At 38.8% G+C, this 16,789-nt stretch overlaps 1 protein-coding gene across 3 annotated transcripts in view; it reads right to left on the bottom strand.

Moving 5' to 3' along the window:
• Positions 1–16,789, bottom strand: part of LOC306848117 (fibrinogen C domain-containing protein 1-like) — a 107,098-nt gene that overhangs the window by 81,019 nt on the left and 9,290 nt on the right. For all 3 annotated transcript variants that reach the window (XM_079382476.1, XM_079382477.1, XM_079382478.1), the window contains one exon: positions 373–852. In XM_079382476.1, the coding sequence (XP_079238602.1) occupies positions 373–852 (480 nt within the window). The remainder of the gene's footprint in view (positions 1–372; positions 853–16,789) is intronic.

Raw genomic sequence — 16,789 nt, 5'->3', positions numbered from 1 at the left:
TCCCAGCAAAGTATGCCAGATCACATAGTGTGCAGCATTACCCAACAACCTCAAAATCAGAACCAGCCTGAAAAATGGTCACATTTCCATGGTTAACTAATTTGCATAAATCCTTTAGTGAATCAGGCGCTAAAACAATGCAAACAGCGCATGCAAATTAAACAGCACTATCAACGGCACCATTCATTCATTGTGAATCCTCCCAGCATTGTTTTATTTTAAAATCTTGTTTTCTAAGTTCTTCATGCCAGAAATTCAGACTTGGTACGCACTGGAATTTGGCTTTGTGGATAACGCAACAACTACAAGGGATTCATTTATTTCAGCCTGTTTCTTCAGGTTGCCATTTGGAGTGAAATTTCCCAAACTAACCTGAATAAGCCGGCCCTGTTCGGTCTGCAGAGTGCTGAGCTCCTGTCCGATGTTGCTCTGGCCTTGTCTCAGTGCGTTGTACTCCATCTTCAGCTGATTGGCATGGGCGGACAGCTTGGCCACCTCCTCAGCCAGTTTAACAAGCAGAGCCCGATCTTGCCCTTTCACTGACTTCAGATCAGTGTCATGGTCAGTGAGCGAGTGCAGCAGTGAGGTCTGCACACCCTCTAGACGCAGGAAGTTATTGTTGTAGTCAGGGCAGTTGGGGTCAATGAAGATGTTGATGCGGGAGCCGTCACCTCTCTCGATGGTTACCAGGGCATTACCCTCATCCTGGTTAGTGCTGATGAGAGGGGGGCCGTCCAGGCCGCTGGGTGCTTGGTAATGGTTCATCAGAAGGATGATCCCGGTTACTGTGACAGCCAGTAACACAGCAACAAAGAGCAGGATGGTGCATAGGAGATAGCTACAGCTCATCCTCTGTAGAAAAACAGAGAGACAAGATGCATTAGCATTCAGAAATAAAAGACAAGTCTGAAAAGAAGCATTAAAATGACCAGCACGTCAAAGACAGTCGGAAATGTGTGGGGTTTTTTTCATTTTAAAACTCCGTAAAGCTGATGCATAAGTAATACACAACTATTAAACTTGCAGGAGGCCATATCAAATCTGACATACACCGATAACACAGATTCAAAAGTAGGTTCCCCACAACTGCAGTTTACAAATTTCTAAAAATCCCTGTTGAGCATTAAACATGCATGGAGATGCTTCTTGAAAGTTTAATCTGCTATTATGTAATACCTGAAGACTCCCGAATGCATAAATTCAGGCTTTTCACAAAGGTATTTATAAAAGACGGAAAATAAATTGTATTTGCTCAGTTGCCTAAGACCTAATCATCATCCCTTGCTCCAGATAATTTAAGTCAGGATGATAGTATTCATAGCACATGAATGCAACCTCAACCAGGAGGAAACTCTGGATTTTCTCTGAGCCCGGACTTTCTGAATTGGGGCTGTTTCGATAAAGAATTGTGGCGAATGCAAACTGATATTGGAGGTAATTACATTTTTGTAATTAGTGCGCCATTTGGTTTGCAGTGAATGTATTTAGAATGGCTACAAAGCTAAAATACTACTCATTTAGCATGTTTAAGAAGCAACTAAACTACATTCTCTGTGTGTTTTATCATTCTAGTTCTCCCACGGATAAATCATCAATTACTCATAATGTGCATCATTTGCTCCTCATTATGTACTAGAGGTAATATATATTGTGAATATATGAAATTGCTCACATCATCATTATGACCTCTGGGACTTTGAATCAGTATATAATTCCGTTCATGAATTTCCATACCCTTTGGAGAATATGCAAGATGTTAATAATTTAACAAAATAAGCTGTCCTGAAAAAGCTGCTTCACACAGATGTTTACATAGAGTCCACCAAGACAAAATAATAACTGAATTTACATAAATGAACTAGTTCAAAAGTTCACATACCCTTGAATCGTAATACTGTGTTGAAGGATCAACAACTTTTTTGTTTTGCAAGGTGTTACTGAGTTCCTTGTTTGTCCTGAGAAGTTAAACTGCCCACTGTTCTTCAGGAAAAATACATTTGACTGAACCCTTAGCAGTGACTGTATGATTTTACATCTTCTCACAATGAAGACAACTAAGGGAGCACTTAACTATTACAAAAGGTGAAAACATCCCTGACGCTCAAGAAGGAAACACAATGCATTAAGAGCTGGGAGTGCAAACTTTTGAACAGATTGACACGGTGTAATTATTTCTTATTTTGTTAAAAGATTTTTATTTTTATTTTTTCATTTATTACTGCCCTTCAGAAACTACATGGATGTTTACATGTTTCCGAAAAGACAAAATAAGTACAATTTACACCGATAATCCAATAATTAAAAAAAAAAAAAAGCCGTCGATGCATATTTTCAGAATACAGAAAACACTGTAAATTATTTCCTATGAGAGAATATTGTTGAGAAATCAAAATAAATGAACATAATTGCACAAAGAAGAAACATACTGCTGTAAAAAGGCAGGTTTTTTAATGTATAACATGATGCCTAGTTAAGCAACACAAGATAATTAATTCTTTCCCCCCTGAAAACCAATACAATTGCAAATTTGGCGTTGATTTTATGCAAGAGTTCAGACGAGTAGTTAATGTTAAGTGCTCTATCATTTAGACACAATATTGTCAATGTTGACCATTTCTGCTCGATTTGGTTAGCCTAACAAAAAAAAGAATAGTTCCAAATCTTTTGGCTTGTAGAAGTTGTGAATGGCCGGTAACTTAATAATTTATTAGCAAAATTGTCTGGTGAGTGAAAAAGTTAATTTCAAACCCTGTTGAAGACCCCTGGTATAGTAGCATGTACGGGCAAGTCAAGGCAACATGTTTAGTTGGCTTTTCCTTGGGGGATGGGAGAGTATACCCACTTCTCCGGGCACCACTACACCACTGCATAAGACGCACCTCATTGTGGTTGAGATGCATGTAAGATTCTGTTCATCTTATTGAGCATTAAAAATGTAGCATAAAGCCAGAACCAGTGTACATTAGAAAGAGGAGTGGCAGTAGATAATTTGTGAACACTTTACACTGATTTCTGTGATTGCCCAGGGCCCGAGCGGTGGGCTGGAATATAAACGACAAGATGAGCAGTGTTTCCTTTGAGGATCTAGGAAGGCAAATCCCCACAGGGCGAAAGACTAGAAACTACAGACATAAGCCTTACAGCTCAATATTACGGTTTGGTTAAGTGCCCAGAGTTGACAACTCTCTCATCTATGCGAGTGTGTGCCAGTATGCGGACGTGTGTGTGTGTGTGTGTGTGTGTGTGTGCGTGCGTGTGTGCATCCTGCAACAAACACAGATATAACAACAAATGAAGTGAAGAACATTTGATGGGAAACTAGGGAATGCCACGCAGGCACTGGAGAGGGCTTGCTTATCATTTTGCCATGTCTTTTTATTCAGGGGGAGCCTGCATCGCTCGCCCCGCTGTTATACAAGTGCCACTTCAATATTCCACTTGACAGCAGGTGTCGGTCCCTCGCGTGAGCTTCGAGTACATTTTGTGTATTTATTTGTCACATTTTTACATATATGCCAGAGTGACTCAATGCCCATGTGCAGTAGTGCCATTTATGATTGAAATTAAATCACCGACACTCAGACTGAAGCAGCGCACAGCTGCAAAAATATATTTACAGGGATCAGAAGAAAGAAATATTTCAGGTCAGTTGAATTGTTCAGATTTCTATTTGCCAGCATAATCACTGGCCCCAGCACATAAAACATTATACATGTAAACATTTTAGAAATTATATTAGAAATTAATATAGCCTAAATATACATTTTATAATCTTTTTTGTGCTGAGGCCAGTAAATATGTTGGAAATTTTGAACAATTGGCCTGACCACGTAAGCAGAGATATTTAATTACATTTATAATTTTTAAATAAAAAAATTAAAAAAATACTTTCAGTGTTTTATACTTATTTGGAAAATATGAACTAAGTAATTAATAATACATAATTAATTTTTTTTTATATTGTTTATTAGCATTATAACTTTATCATGTCAAGCTACTCAAATTTATCCTAGCTGACAGGTTTAAAATTTTGACAAGCTGAATTTTTGCAATCATATGTAACAGAAAACAGTTTGAGGCATTATAATGCATGTGCATGTTCAAAGAAGTAAGATATAGTGATGGCACAATTGGGCATGTGACAGTTAAACTATAGCCATAGATCAGAGTTCTTCGACAGAGTATGGCACTAACAACACCAAGGACATGGGTCTGACAAGAAATGCATGCACTGGAGAAGAAAAAGAAAACATGACTTGAATGCACTTTAAAGGGATAGTTCACCCTTTACTCACCCTCAAGTAGTTCCAAACCTGTATGAATGTCTTTGTTCTGCTGAACACAAAGGAAGATATTTTGAAGAAAGTTTGTAACCAGACTGTTTTGGGGCACCGTTGACTTCCATAGTAGGAATAAAAATACTATGGAAGTCAGTGGTGCCCCAGAACTGCTCTGTTTCCCACATTCTTCAGAATATCTTTCCTTTGTGTTCGGCAGAACAAAGACACTCATACAGGTTTGGAACTACTTGAGGGTGAGTAAATGATGACAGAATGTTAATTTTTGGGTGAACTATCCCTTTAAACTTCTTTGAAAAAAGCTTCTGCCAAATATGTAAATGTAAATGAGGTGGTCCTACATTTCCATGTGAAGTTAAATCACCAAGTGCTGTACACTCGCATTTACGCAAACACCCACCCACAAACACAATAAAAATCCATATACCCTCTGAGATGTTGATTTAGTAGTCACTGCAGTGAATAACAGCCCCTGCTCTCATGCAAAAGTTCCAGTAAAACACATCTAAATTTACGATGCCTGTGTTCTGTCCCTGAGTAATGGATACATTATTTTGCAGAGAATATTGTATTTCCATACTTGTGTGATAAAGTATCTCTTTACAAGACACCTATGAACAAAAGCACAAGTGCAGCCCAGTGAAGAGGGCCCCATTCCCACACCGAGTGCAGGCATTGTCATATTTATTTTAAAGATAATTAATGTGCACAAAAGACTCCAGCCTACTTCATCATGCAGCAGCAGATGAGAGCGGTCTCAGATCAATTTGTTATAATAAAGCAACAATACTTGCTGTCTGCAGGAATTAGCCGGGCTTATATCTGACCCCTCCGCTGCGACCGTATCGCATACAGCCGTGCGGCAACAAAGACGCGGGCGAGACCTGGCTTTTCCCTCCAGAGCAGCCCTGCGAGAAATCCTCGCCGACACAATGAGGCAGCAAGCATGTCAATTCTATGTACGTGCGCACCATCAATCTTGCTCTTCTTCATTGTGATAGAGCCTCTCTACGGGTGTTTAGGAGAAAAACCGAGGGCTCGTAAACATTCGGTCGCCGTTCCACGACCTGCATCTTAACTAGATGGCGGGCCCTGACCGTGGCCGTCTTCAGAGGCATCTACGCACCTTTCCTTCCCTCTCACAGTCTAGTGGGCAGCAGGTATTCAGATGCCCCTTGAGCAGACATAGGTTGAGATTAGAGGGTCACGCTTAACTGAGCGCAGACAATATTTGATAAGGGCTTTTATCTGTCGCGCTGAGACGAGGCTCTTGAATGAGAAGAGGTGAAACAGAGGAGCCGGCGAACAAAAACACCACTGCATTCTTTCCAACGCCCTCTTTAGACCTGTAAGACCCACAGCGGATCGACACTGATACCAGCCGCAGGAACTGAGAGGGAGGTCAAGCGCATTGACACGCTGGGAATGTCACATGACAGAGCGGGTGATTGCTTATTCGGGGAGATGTAGGTGAGGTGTCGGGTTCTCCTCTTGACACTGGTTTGACACAAAAGAAAATGCACAAGAAAGAACGTATCACCTGACAATAATAAAGCAAAATTAAAGTAAGATCACTAATAGACAACAATAGGATTAAACAGAAATTAATTGAGATGAAAATCACCCTAGTAATTTAGATATACTCTGATTCAGAATTGTGCAAAATCCAGAAATTAAGTTTCTGGAAATTTCAATTAATTAGTGTAAATTTTAATTTAAACGGATAGTTCACCCCAAAATTAAAATTCTGTCATTAATTACTCACCCTTATGTCATTCCAAACCTGTAAGACCTTTGTTCATCTTCGGAACACAAATTAAGATATTTTGGATGAAATCCAAGAACTTTCTGCTCCTCCATAGACAGCAACGCAACTACCACATTCAAGGCCCAGAAAGGTGGTAAGGACATCGTTAAAATAGCTCTTGGATTTCATCAAAAATATATTAATTTGTGTTCCTAAAATGAACAAAGGTCTTATGGGTTTGAAATGACATGAGGGTGAGTAATTACTGGTCACTGCAGCCACCCGGATCCAGTCCGTATCCAGATCAGATGGTGGATCAGCACCTAGAGATGGCCTCTACAGCCCTGAACGTCAGCGGAGACCAGGACAACTAGATGAGCCCCAGAGACTGATCCCCAGTGAAGACCCTGTCTCCTAGACGACCATCGGGACAAGACCACAGGAACCAGATGAGTCCTTTGCACAATCTGACTCTGCTGCAGCATTTCAACACACTATTTCCCTGAATACTATAAAGATGATGTAAAGCCACCCAGCTTTATATCAAGCTGATGTAAAGCTGCTTTGACACAATTTGCATTGTTAAAAGTGCTATACAAATAATAGTGACTTGACTTGACAACCTTGGTCTCCTCTAAAGTTTCAGGACACATCAAGGAAGAACCTTCAAGAATCCGTCCTAGAGGAGAGGGGCAGCTAGTGGCAATCACATCAGCTAACCACTTGGCCGCCTCAGGGTTCTTCTGTTTTTTTTCGTCTGAAGAAATTTAAAAGAAACATCTGAGAAAAAGTTAAAATATAATTGAAGAACTCCATTAAGTCTCCACAGCTATGAAAAAGCAACCTCCAAGCTATAAAAATTTCCTCCGGGTGATTTCGCTCACCATTAGTTTAATTGTAGGTTATATACCAGTTGAGATACCAGGGGAAATGGTCTTCTCACTGTTTCTGAAAAATAGGACTCTCTTTTTGGAAGGGGCAGTATCCTACCCTTGAGACACATATGGTTTAATCATAATTCAATCAATACTAAGAAAACAACCCTGAACCTCACTGCATTTGTGTGTCCCTCTAATCTTGTAAATGCAGCTCTGTCAATTACAAACCACGAGACTGTGAACTGCCTCAGGTTTATACTGGTTTTTCAATGAATGCATGTATTCTAAAGGGTTCTCAACACAATGAACAGCCAGCAAGGTTGCAGGCACTTTCAATAGCGATTCACAGTCTGTTCGGCTTAGCTTCAGTGTAAGGCCAAAGCTTTTAAAGTCACTTTTTTTAGGTGTCATATGTTCTAATATGTACCATAATGTTGTTGTAAAGATGACCTTAAAACTAGCCAGGTATTAGTGAAAATTAAACAACATAAATCCAGGCTATGAATATAGTATGTGAGAAGATGTAGCATGTGAATAGCAGAGCTATTTCAACGGCTTAGCATCACTGTTGATTCCTTGGGCCTTTGAAAAGATGTAATTTCTGATTTCAACATGGTAAATTGATTCTGGAGTGAATTATACCTTAGTATTTGTACCAGTGGTCATTCTACCTTATACTCTGCTAAACTTAAAGGAACACAAGTATATCAAAATTTGCACAGCCAGTTTGTTAATATATGTTACGGAGAACCACCTTTGCGAGATAGACTATAAGTTAATATCCTCACTTAACAGATGGAAAAGGGCTTACATATTGTGACGAGTTGGCTGCCTCCCCCCTAATATCATCACCACCCCGCCCCTTATTTGCCACCCTTCACCAGGCTCCTGACAGGAGTGGGTGTGTGAGAGAGGAGGGGCGCTGAAACAGCCAGGGCTGGCAGCGTGTGATGAGGTGCACCTGATGAATAGAGCCTCATCACCGCCGCCGTTTAAATGCCGAGCGCGCCTCTCCTCGAGAGACCGGTCTCTTCCCCGTGCATGCACGCTGGTGTCCTCGTGGGTCCAGGAAGGGAGCGTTGAGGGAAATACCCGCCGCCGCCAGAGACGCGAGCCGCTGGACCCGCAGTCCGGTTGATACCGCACCCGTGGTACGGCCGTCGGGCCAGGATGCCGGGCCGTGGAATCCCGTCGAGCTTCGGAGGATTAGGAGGTCGACGAAGCCGCTACAGAAGCCGCCGTCCCCTGCGCCCCGGACCTCCAGACGGGAGCGCGTGCGGCCACCGGACTCTGCCCCTTTCCTGGACCCTTCCTTCTCGAACACTGCCCTCCTTCATGTACCCCGCAGCTAAACGAGGACACCAGATTCCCCGTTTATTTTGGACACTTTTTCCCCTTGGACACTTATTTTGATATTTTTGTTTAATAAAAACCTCTCCGAGGCCTGACGCCACGCCCACTGTGTCTGTCGTTTGCTCCTCCCGCCACAATATAAACATTTAATAATGTTTTCTGTACATGCAAGGATAACAGCCAGATGAACAGCACTTCCGGTCAGCACCTGATAACAAACTTGATGATATTTACCACAATATTTGCTTTAGCTCAGGGGTTGCTTTCTCTTGCAGTACAAATCTACAGCTCTTGCTGAAATATTGGGGTGCCTCAAGGCTCTAATCTAGGCCCGACCTAATCTTTTTATAAGAGCTTAAGTTAGAAAGATGCTCTACCAGCTGTGCACATACATTGGGAGGGTGAAATAAACAGGCTGGCAGTCAGACATATGTAGTTGTTTACTTTTTCCCCTGAGGTACAGATCTTTCTGATTTAAGAGTGCTGGGTATTCATTAACTACTGTACGGGTCTTGATGAGTGACCTTTTAATGTTCTCAATGCTTCAGCAGAAAACCAATCCCAGACAGATGAAAAAGCATCTGCTAATGTGTACGTAACTTGACCTACTACTACTTGAATACATTCAGAATATAGGCTATTTATATTCATTAGGGTTGAGAACCGAGAAATGGGTCTTATTCAGAACTGAAAAAAGCTGAATGATTTCTACGAGTTTTGGTTCTGGAAATGACATGTAAGCTTTTGACTCTTATTAACTGGTTCTTTTTTGTGAATCAAAAACCCTTCAGAATCAGTCCAATTCTCTCAGACTCACTCACTGAGCTGCAGTTTTTAGGCTACTTTCAAAATTTATTATTCAACATGAATCAAGAACTGCTGCCATGTTGATTTACTTATGGCTTTTCACATACATCAGTGGTTACTGACTGATTGTTCATATGACAATATGTAGTCAAAAAGGCAGATTATGAGTTTTGTAATTATTAGTTATTTTATGAAAGAAAATGATGTCACCAAATTTATCTGGTTTAATTTAAAAAAATTGTTTAAAAACAAACAAAAAAAAATATTTTTTTACTTCCTTAATTGTATTAATTAAAAAAATACCATTCTGGCAAAAGATGTGTTTATTAAATATATTATTTCTATTTTTTTATATTTGTTCTATATAATTCTGAAATGATCTCATCACTTGCCCGCAAAATGCAAAAATAGATGTTTCTATCTCTATTTCTATCTCACCATTTAAACGGTCTCTATAGATTCAATAAAAAGAATCGCTAATAACCTTCAATATTGATACGATATTTGTATTAAAGATAAAGAATACATTTATTAAAGTTTTGGATGCTTAAAACTCAAATCGCTATTAAAACTCTATTTCCTTTTTTTCTGTTTGTCATTTTAAACAAAAGAACTCAAATTAATAAATGTAATGCATCATTTACTGTACATTTCAAATGTTGATAATTTTTTATGTCCTAAAAACCTGCATATATCACATATTTAGCATTTATATTGCACTCAGGTTCATGCTGCTGCCACGGTTTATATCAAGGTTTCAACCGAAGACCCCTAGAGCACTTTCAGACCCTTCAAAAACACACAAGCCTTAAATGTGGTCAAGCTCCAGCTGTTTTACAAATTAGACACTTGTAAGGCCAAACGCCTGAAAGCAACGCCCGTCAACATGCATTAAAGGATCACTACGCCGTTCGCCCTGAATTACACAGCAACCCGAGGTCTAAAAAATATCTTGTGATACAACGTGAAAGCAGAAATCCCAACGAGTAAATCTTAGCGCTTTGGGCAGACCAGATGTAGGGGATTATTCTTAATCTGCAAAATGGCACAACTCTAGCGCTTCTTCTCCAGTACATTTATCACTAACGTTGCAACGGCAGTAAGTCGGGGGAACCTGAGCACTGACTCACTACGAGATCCGCACTGCCGCAGCCACAGAAATCAAAACACACACACATGCGTTCACACGTACCAGCACAATTTGTGCTGGCTCAGAATATGAGGCTTCATTAGCCGGTTTGAAATGATAAATAGTTTATTGTGCGTGGGAGGGGGAGGCATGCCCGAGGCTGTCAAAAGCAGACTGTTCCTCCCCCTCCCTCCAGCTCCACCAAGGCTATTAAAACGGCATCTTGCTAAAATGTAAAACTGCTTTTCTGAGCCAATAGGTGATGACATCCTGAGAAGGGGCCTCTGCGTATCTTTGAAACATCTCACGAGCATCTCCGAAGCAGATAACTGCACCTCCAACAATCTCAGAAGTTCATAGAGGGTCAAAGCGATGCAGCGTGCTCGTTGTAGACTGAGGTGAATGATAAATTATTCTACTTCCCGAGACGGGTAAACAAGGCAGGGGATATGACTTCAAAATGAAGCGCGTTCTCTCGTAGCATGCATACAGTTAATTAAAACGGAAAGGAAACAATGGTTCCCCAACTGTAGAGATGTCAAACTGAGATCTATACAAGCGCGGGTCAAAAACAGCATTCTTTGTATAAAAATTGCAGGTCTTTCTGCGTAAAAAAGCACAATGTGGCGCTTATCGAAGGCATTTCCAGAGAAGCAGTCAGACTTTGAGCTCTGAGTCCTTTCACTATATCAAAGGAAATAAGTGGGTGCCACTGCAAATAGAGGAAATCAACACTTCAACGGTACATGCTGCTTCACGAAATGGCCGTCATGTACTGCTAAAGTGGGTCTGAAATCTCGGCCATCAATTTTTAATCATAGTCCTCCTCCACTGACCCTAAACCTCCTTTCTGGAATCCTTAGATAACTTGGACTTGTGTGAAAATTTACGCCTGCTCTTTTTGTTGAATATCTCCTGCCTCTTCAGCTATAGGAAAGAAAAATCACAACTAAGCTCTCTTTAAATGGAGAGCAAATGGAGACTTTTTCATGAATCTTTTAATCTCAGATTTGCTTCAGAGTTTCAGAAGGGATTTCCACAATGTCTCAAACTGGGCTCAGGTTTAATGTCCACATCAAAAATGAAAGAAATCAATATGGTCTCAAAATAGCTTATAATGTTGCATAATCTGTGCTATACTTACATTTATTTATTTATTTACAAAGTCTTTTATTATTTAATTATTGTTGTTTTTATTTAATATATAATAATAATTTTATACAATATTAAACAACTATTTTTAACATTAATATTAATAAGAAATGTTCCTTGAGCACCAAATCAGCATATTAGAATGAACACCATGAACTAGAATAATTGCTGCTGGAAATTCAGCTTTGCCATCGCAGTAATAAATCACATTTACATTTACATTTACATTTATGCATTTAGCAGACGCTTTTATCCAAAGCGATTTACATTGCATTCAAGTTACAGTTTTACAATTTTACAAAAAATCACATTTTAAAATTCTACTGAACTTTTTCCGGGTGTAGCAATGTGTCTTTTTCTTTAATGAACTGTTGTAAAAAAGCAAATATCACACTCATAACTGTGGTGAAAAAATTGCAGCATTCACAGGTCTTAAGAAACATCTCAGAAAAAGTTGATACTTTGGTAACTGCATGAGCGCCCGCAAAGAAATAAACTTTGGGAGTGCACAATATCTTCAAGGCAAAGCATATATTTACTGCTATACACAACAAAAATTGTTTGTAACTGTAGTGTGTGTCCACTCAACTGACTGTTGACATGATTTAGCCTCAGCGTGTGGTGTTTGCGTCTTGTGTATGCGTAACTCGGCAGAGTGGCAAGTAGCAGTGACAGTGCCTTCTCTCTGCAGGCTTGCCTGTCAGTGCATTCCAAGGACAGGCAGCGATCTGTGCAGGCAGTGATTTGTCTTTCAGGCCTCTTCTGGGCTCCAGAGAGCAGCTTCTGCAGGGATGCCATAAGTCACCATTCACACTCTTCCTCTCCGCTCCCTAATGGCTGACACACAGAAGTCAGTTCTGGCTTTGCTCTGACACACTGGATCAAAACTGCAAGGGACAAAAGATCAGCCTGTACACACACACAGAGAGACACATACTCACGGACCAATGCATGCCATATGAGAGAAAGTAAATGCATACGACGTAAAAGCGAACATTTTTTTTTTTTTTACATTTTTATGCATTTAGCAGACGCTTTTATCCAAAGCGACTTACATTGCACTCAAGTTACAGTTTTTACATTTTTTTATCAGCTCTTGCTTTCCCTGGGAATCGAACCCATGATCTTGCCGTTGCTAGCACCATGCTCTACTATTTGAGCTACAGGAAAGCTTATTAAAGCGAACAGCACCTCTTATTTGTGTGATGCCAGCAGTGAGCAAACAGATCTCAAAATGTTATTTGGCTGTTTGAGCAGCAAGCGAAATGTTGTTTTGCTTGTCTCAAGTTCAACATCCTTCAAGCAAAAGTTGAAAGGAATGAGAAATTTTCAGGATTAACAAGATTTCAGAGGAACTTTACATCATTTTACTGCTGAAACACTGCAAAATGCTTGGTTAAATAGAAACTAGAGAAAAAGCTTTTTTATACATCTTGCTAATTTTGGGTAAAACTGTAAAGTCGTCTACAGTGTCAATATTGTTACCTTAAAACAAAATTTATTAAAAATTATATAATTAATTGAAATAAAGATGAAAATTAACATAATATGAAAAACATAAAAAGAAAACAAAATGTTTCCTTGGAAAATAAAATAAAGTAAAATAAAAAATAAATATTTAAATAGTTATTGACAAAATATTTATAAATTAATAAAAAACTGAAAAACAAAACTCATGAATAAAATAAACTCAAAAGTAAAAACAAAGTTCAAGATGATTAGAAATATTAAAAAACTAATTTCGAACAATTACAAAAGCATATAACAAAATTACTAAAACTGTCATTAAAATGAAAACTGATATTGTAAAAATAAAAGCTAATTCAATATGTTAATAAATACTATAACAGAATATATACAATACTAAAATAACACTGGGGAAATTGCAGCGATTGTTGATTTGATTCTGAGACCAATTCTATACCTTTAAAATTCACTGGCAGAGAAAATATGAAAAAAACAAAAAACATTTAACTGGGGCAATACCATCACAGGTACACCTATGAATGTTAACTTCCACTAAATAGTGCATATTAGTACTTTAAAGACATGAGTAAAATTATTTTTATTTTGGGGTGAACTATCCTTTAAAACCGTCTGTGCCATCTATTTATTGTCTTTATCTATCACTACATGCATTTCAATTTCAGAATTGAATTTGAATTCCAGAATTGAATAGAAAAAATAATGGTCTTACCCTTATATGCCATAATATAATCCTAAAGGCCACAAATTTCTAAAAACACAGGTGATGGGGGACTTTGAAGTGCTTCTGCTCAGCAATTGAGAAAGAAAAAGCAAATGGAAAATCCTATCACTCATGGGAAGTCACAGCATGTGGTGCTTAATAATGGTCATTTATTTCTGTTACAGAGAGGCATTTTTTCCCCCCAGAAAGCCATAGTTAGAAAGTGGAAGGAAATACTACTGGGAGGAAATGTCTCGCTGAAAGAATCTGAGATACATTTCCATAAAACGCTGCGGTATTGTAACGGTCAGAGAAAATGTTTTCAAGTCACATCTTTAAGAATCCAAAATAGAAGGAACAGAAGAATACTGCCAATGGAAATCTTTTTAAAATTCAGCGTATTATGCACAGACGTTCAATAAATTGCAGCTTTCACACACTTATGAACACCATCACGAAATGCACTTCGCTTCAAAATGGGGACCTTCAAGAATTAGTCGGTAATTTGCACATAAAACCCCCTGAATGGCGTGCGTTTTGAACCCTGGCATGTGCTGAGCATTTCAAATGACACAGCCGGTTAGGGCTTCACAGTGCAGAAACTAATTAGATTGTCCATAATGGATTCCATCTCACTTTATATGATGTGACTTGACAGCTGCCAACGCAGTTGTGAAGTATGAAACTGGTTTTTGTGTGTCTGAGCGCAATAATTTGGCCCCTCATCTCTGGCTTTCCAAGTATGATGTGTATATGCTTCTAAAATCCCTGTTAATCGATGACCGGCTCTCTCCATAGAGGTCAAATCCATTTGCGCCTCCAGCAGGTGGCATCACACCAGGATGACCCCGGGTTAGAGCGGCACCGAAAACAGCCTTTTTAAAAGCCATCAGAAATCCCAAGCCACATGCACAAACTCGGGGATGTTATGTCAACACAAATGCACAGTAAAAGTAAAAAGGTGGGCCGGGGTGATGTAATGCCACTTGTTTTGTTAGTGACTGACGCACATAGTCCAGATTTTGGGCTGTGATGCTCATGAGAAATCCAGATGAAGACCTACAGTATTTCAATTCAATGGCTTACCGTTGGATAAAAACATCATTCGATGCTCACCATTTACAGGGTCACATAGCAGCTCCACTTGTGATATTTTCATCAACTATTGGCAATCTGACACCTCTCTGTTTACATTCTGCTAAGCCTCATACACACAACCCGACCAATCATTCCACAAGTGGGCCATTTAACAGGACTGTTTTGTTGAATTCATGGTTGCCTAGGAAAGCAAAACAGAACGTTTCCGCAACAATTTTCAATGATGACACTGGATGTTGAGAGAAAAAGCAATGCAATACCAAGCAGACACAATAACTACTCTTACCTACTTGAATGAAGCCCGGAAATCTCCGTGCTAAGATTACGTTTTATATAACATGTCACCAATTGCAAAAAAACTATACTTTTCAGATTGTTCCTGCTATTTTCCATGCAGCCATTTTTTCAATCAAAGCAATCCTTTGTTTTCCTAAAGCCACTATACTGAGTGTTGCAAATGATAAAACATCTATATAAAAGTCAATTACACAATTAATGCTAAAGAAATATGAAATTGCCCTTTATATTACTGACAAAAGTCATCTGAACGCACACCATGCTACAGTTATGATCGCGAAGCCAAAATTTCCCAAGAAGTCATAATTGGCATTGATCCAGTGGTTGATTTGGATAAAGGAGTCTTTATGCTAAGCAGAAGAAAAAGGTGATGATTTAGTAATAGTGATTGAAAAGTCAAACTGTCCTTCATTACCAGCGTTGGGGGTAACAAATTACAAGTAATGTGAGTTGCATACTCAGATTACATTTTTCCAGTAACTAGTAAGGTATAACACATTAATTTTAAATTTTAAAATAGTTACTTTTTCAAATAAGTAACACAAGTTACTTAGGTTTTCCATTTATTCACTGACAGTTCTCCCCATGTCGAGAGACATTGGGAGTGAGGTGCAGTGGCACTTCCTTCAGGTTGAGGCTGATTCATTTCACTTTTGGTGTGAAAGGGCCTTTACAGTTGCCAAAAATATAATTTTTTTTATTTTTTATTAAAGAATAAATAATCAAATCCCAGCTCATAACAAAAAGTAACACAAAAGTAACTTAATGCATTACTTTCCATAAAAAGTAACTAAGTAACACAATGCTTTTGTCACTTTATGCGCCATATCTGCTTATGTAGAACATATACAGTAGTCTATTAGAGCATATATCATATATGCTTTATATACTGTATGTCTACCCACAGAGACTGTGTAAGAAATGTATGGTCCTCTAGGGGCTCTACAGGAATCCCTGATGGAAGAAATAATTGTTATTTCAAACAATTAGGCCAGTTTCAGTGAGATGTGATATGGGGGTGAAATTAGTCTGATTATTTTTCCTTCAGTCCAGTCAAATGAAGAAGGTTGTGGTTATGTTGCTAGGTGTCACTTTCCAATCAGACACTTGATATATCCGTGGCCACTGTAAAGTTGGTTTGCCAGCTTTTAGTGTTACATTTACAAGAGGCTAAAATAGATGAGGTAGATATCTACAGTAAATGCCTAATTTACTAGCCACTACTGACAGCAAAGGTTTGGGGAAGTTATGGAGAAACATGAATGCGATACAACAGGAAATCTATAGGTGCAGTCAGTGGGTGGTTGGCAGAAAGCAGAGCTGGATGTCGTAATGAGCAATGCCTTAGATATAAAGTTCTGCAAGACATTACACAGGGCAGAATGGCCATTAGCATCCTCTCTATATGGCTTTAAGCTAAAAGGAGCTGTCAGCAAAGCCCCAGTTTTCCAAATGTAGACCCTATCATCTATATGCAACACTGTTGTATCTGCAAAAAATCATCTCCTCTTCTGATCATTTTGAGATAGAATGATTATATGATTGCTCTGCTGTTGCTTGGCTACCAAAACAAAATTGTGAGTTTTGTTTGACGTCAAAAAACCACCAGATCACTGATGTGAAACTTCTAACTGCAGAGCAGTCAAGAAACATATGTTGGCCTTAGCGCATAATACATTAAATAGTAATAATAATATCATTTTAATGGCTACACATATTTTTACATTTATGAAAATGCCAAACAAAGACTTCAGATCATATTTTATTTTAAGTGATGATGCATCTTAACTTCAAAATGGATGATACAATCTTTAGGAAACTTAAAAGTTAAAAATCCACATT

The sequence above is a fragment of the Barbus barbus genome (genome assembly GCF_936440315.1).
Source record: "Barbus barbus genome assembly, chromosome: 28".
Classification (NCBI taxonomy): Eukaryota; Metazoa; Chordata; class Actinopteri; order Cypriniformes; family Cyprinidae; genus Barbus; species Barbus barbus.
The sequence above is the reverse complement of the archived record's forward strand: the minus strand, read 5'-3'. Positions and strand labels throughout refer to the sequence as shown.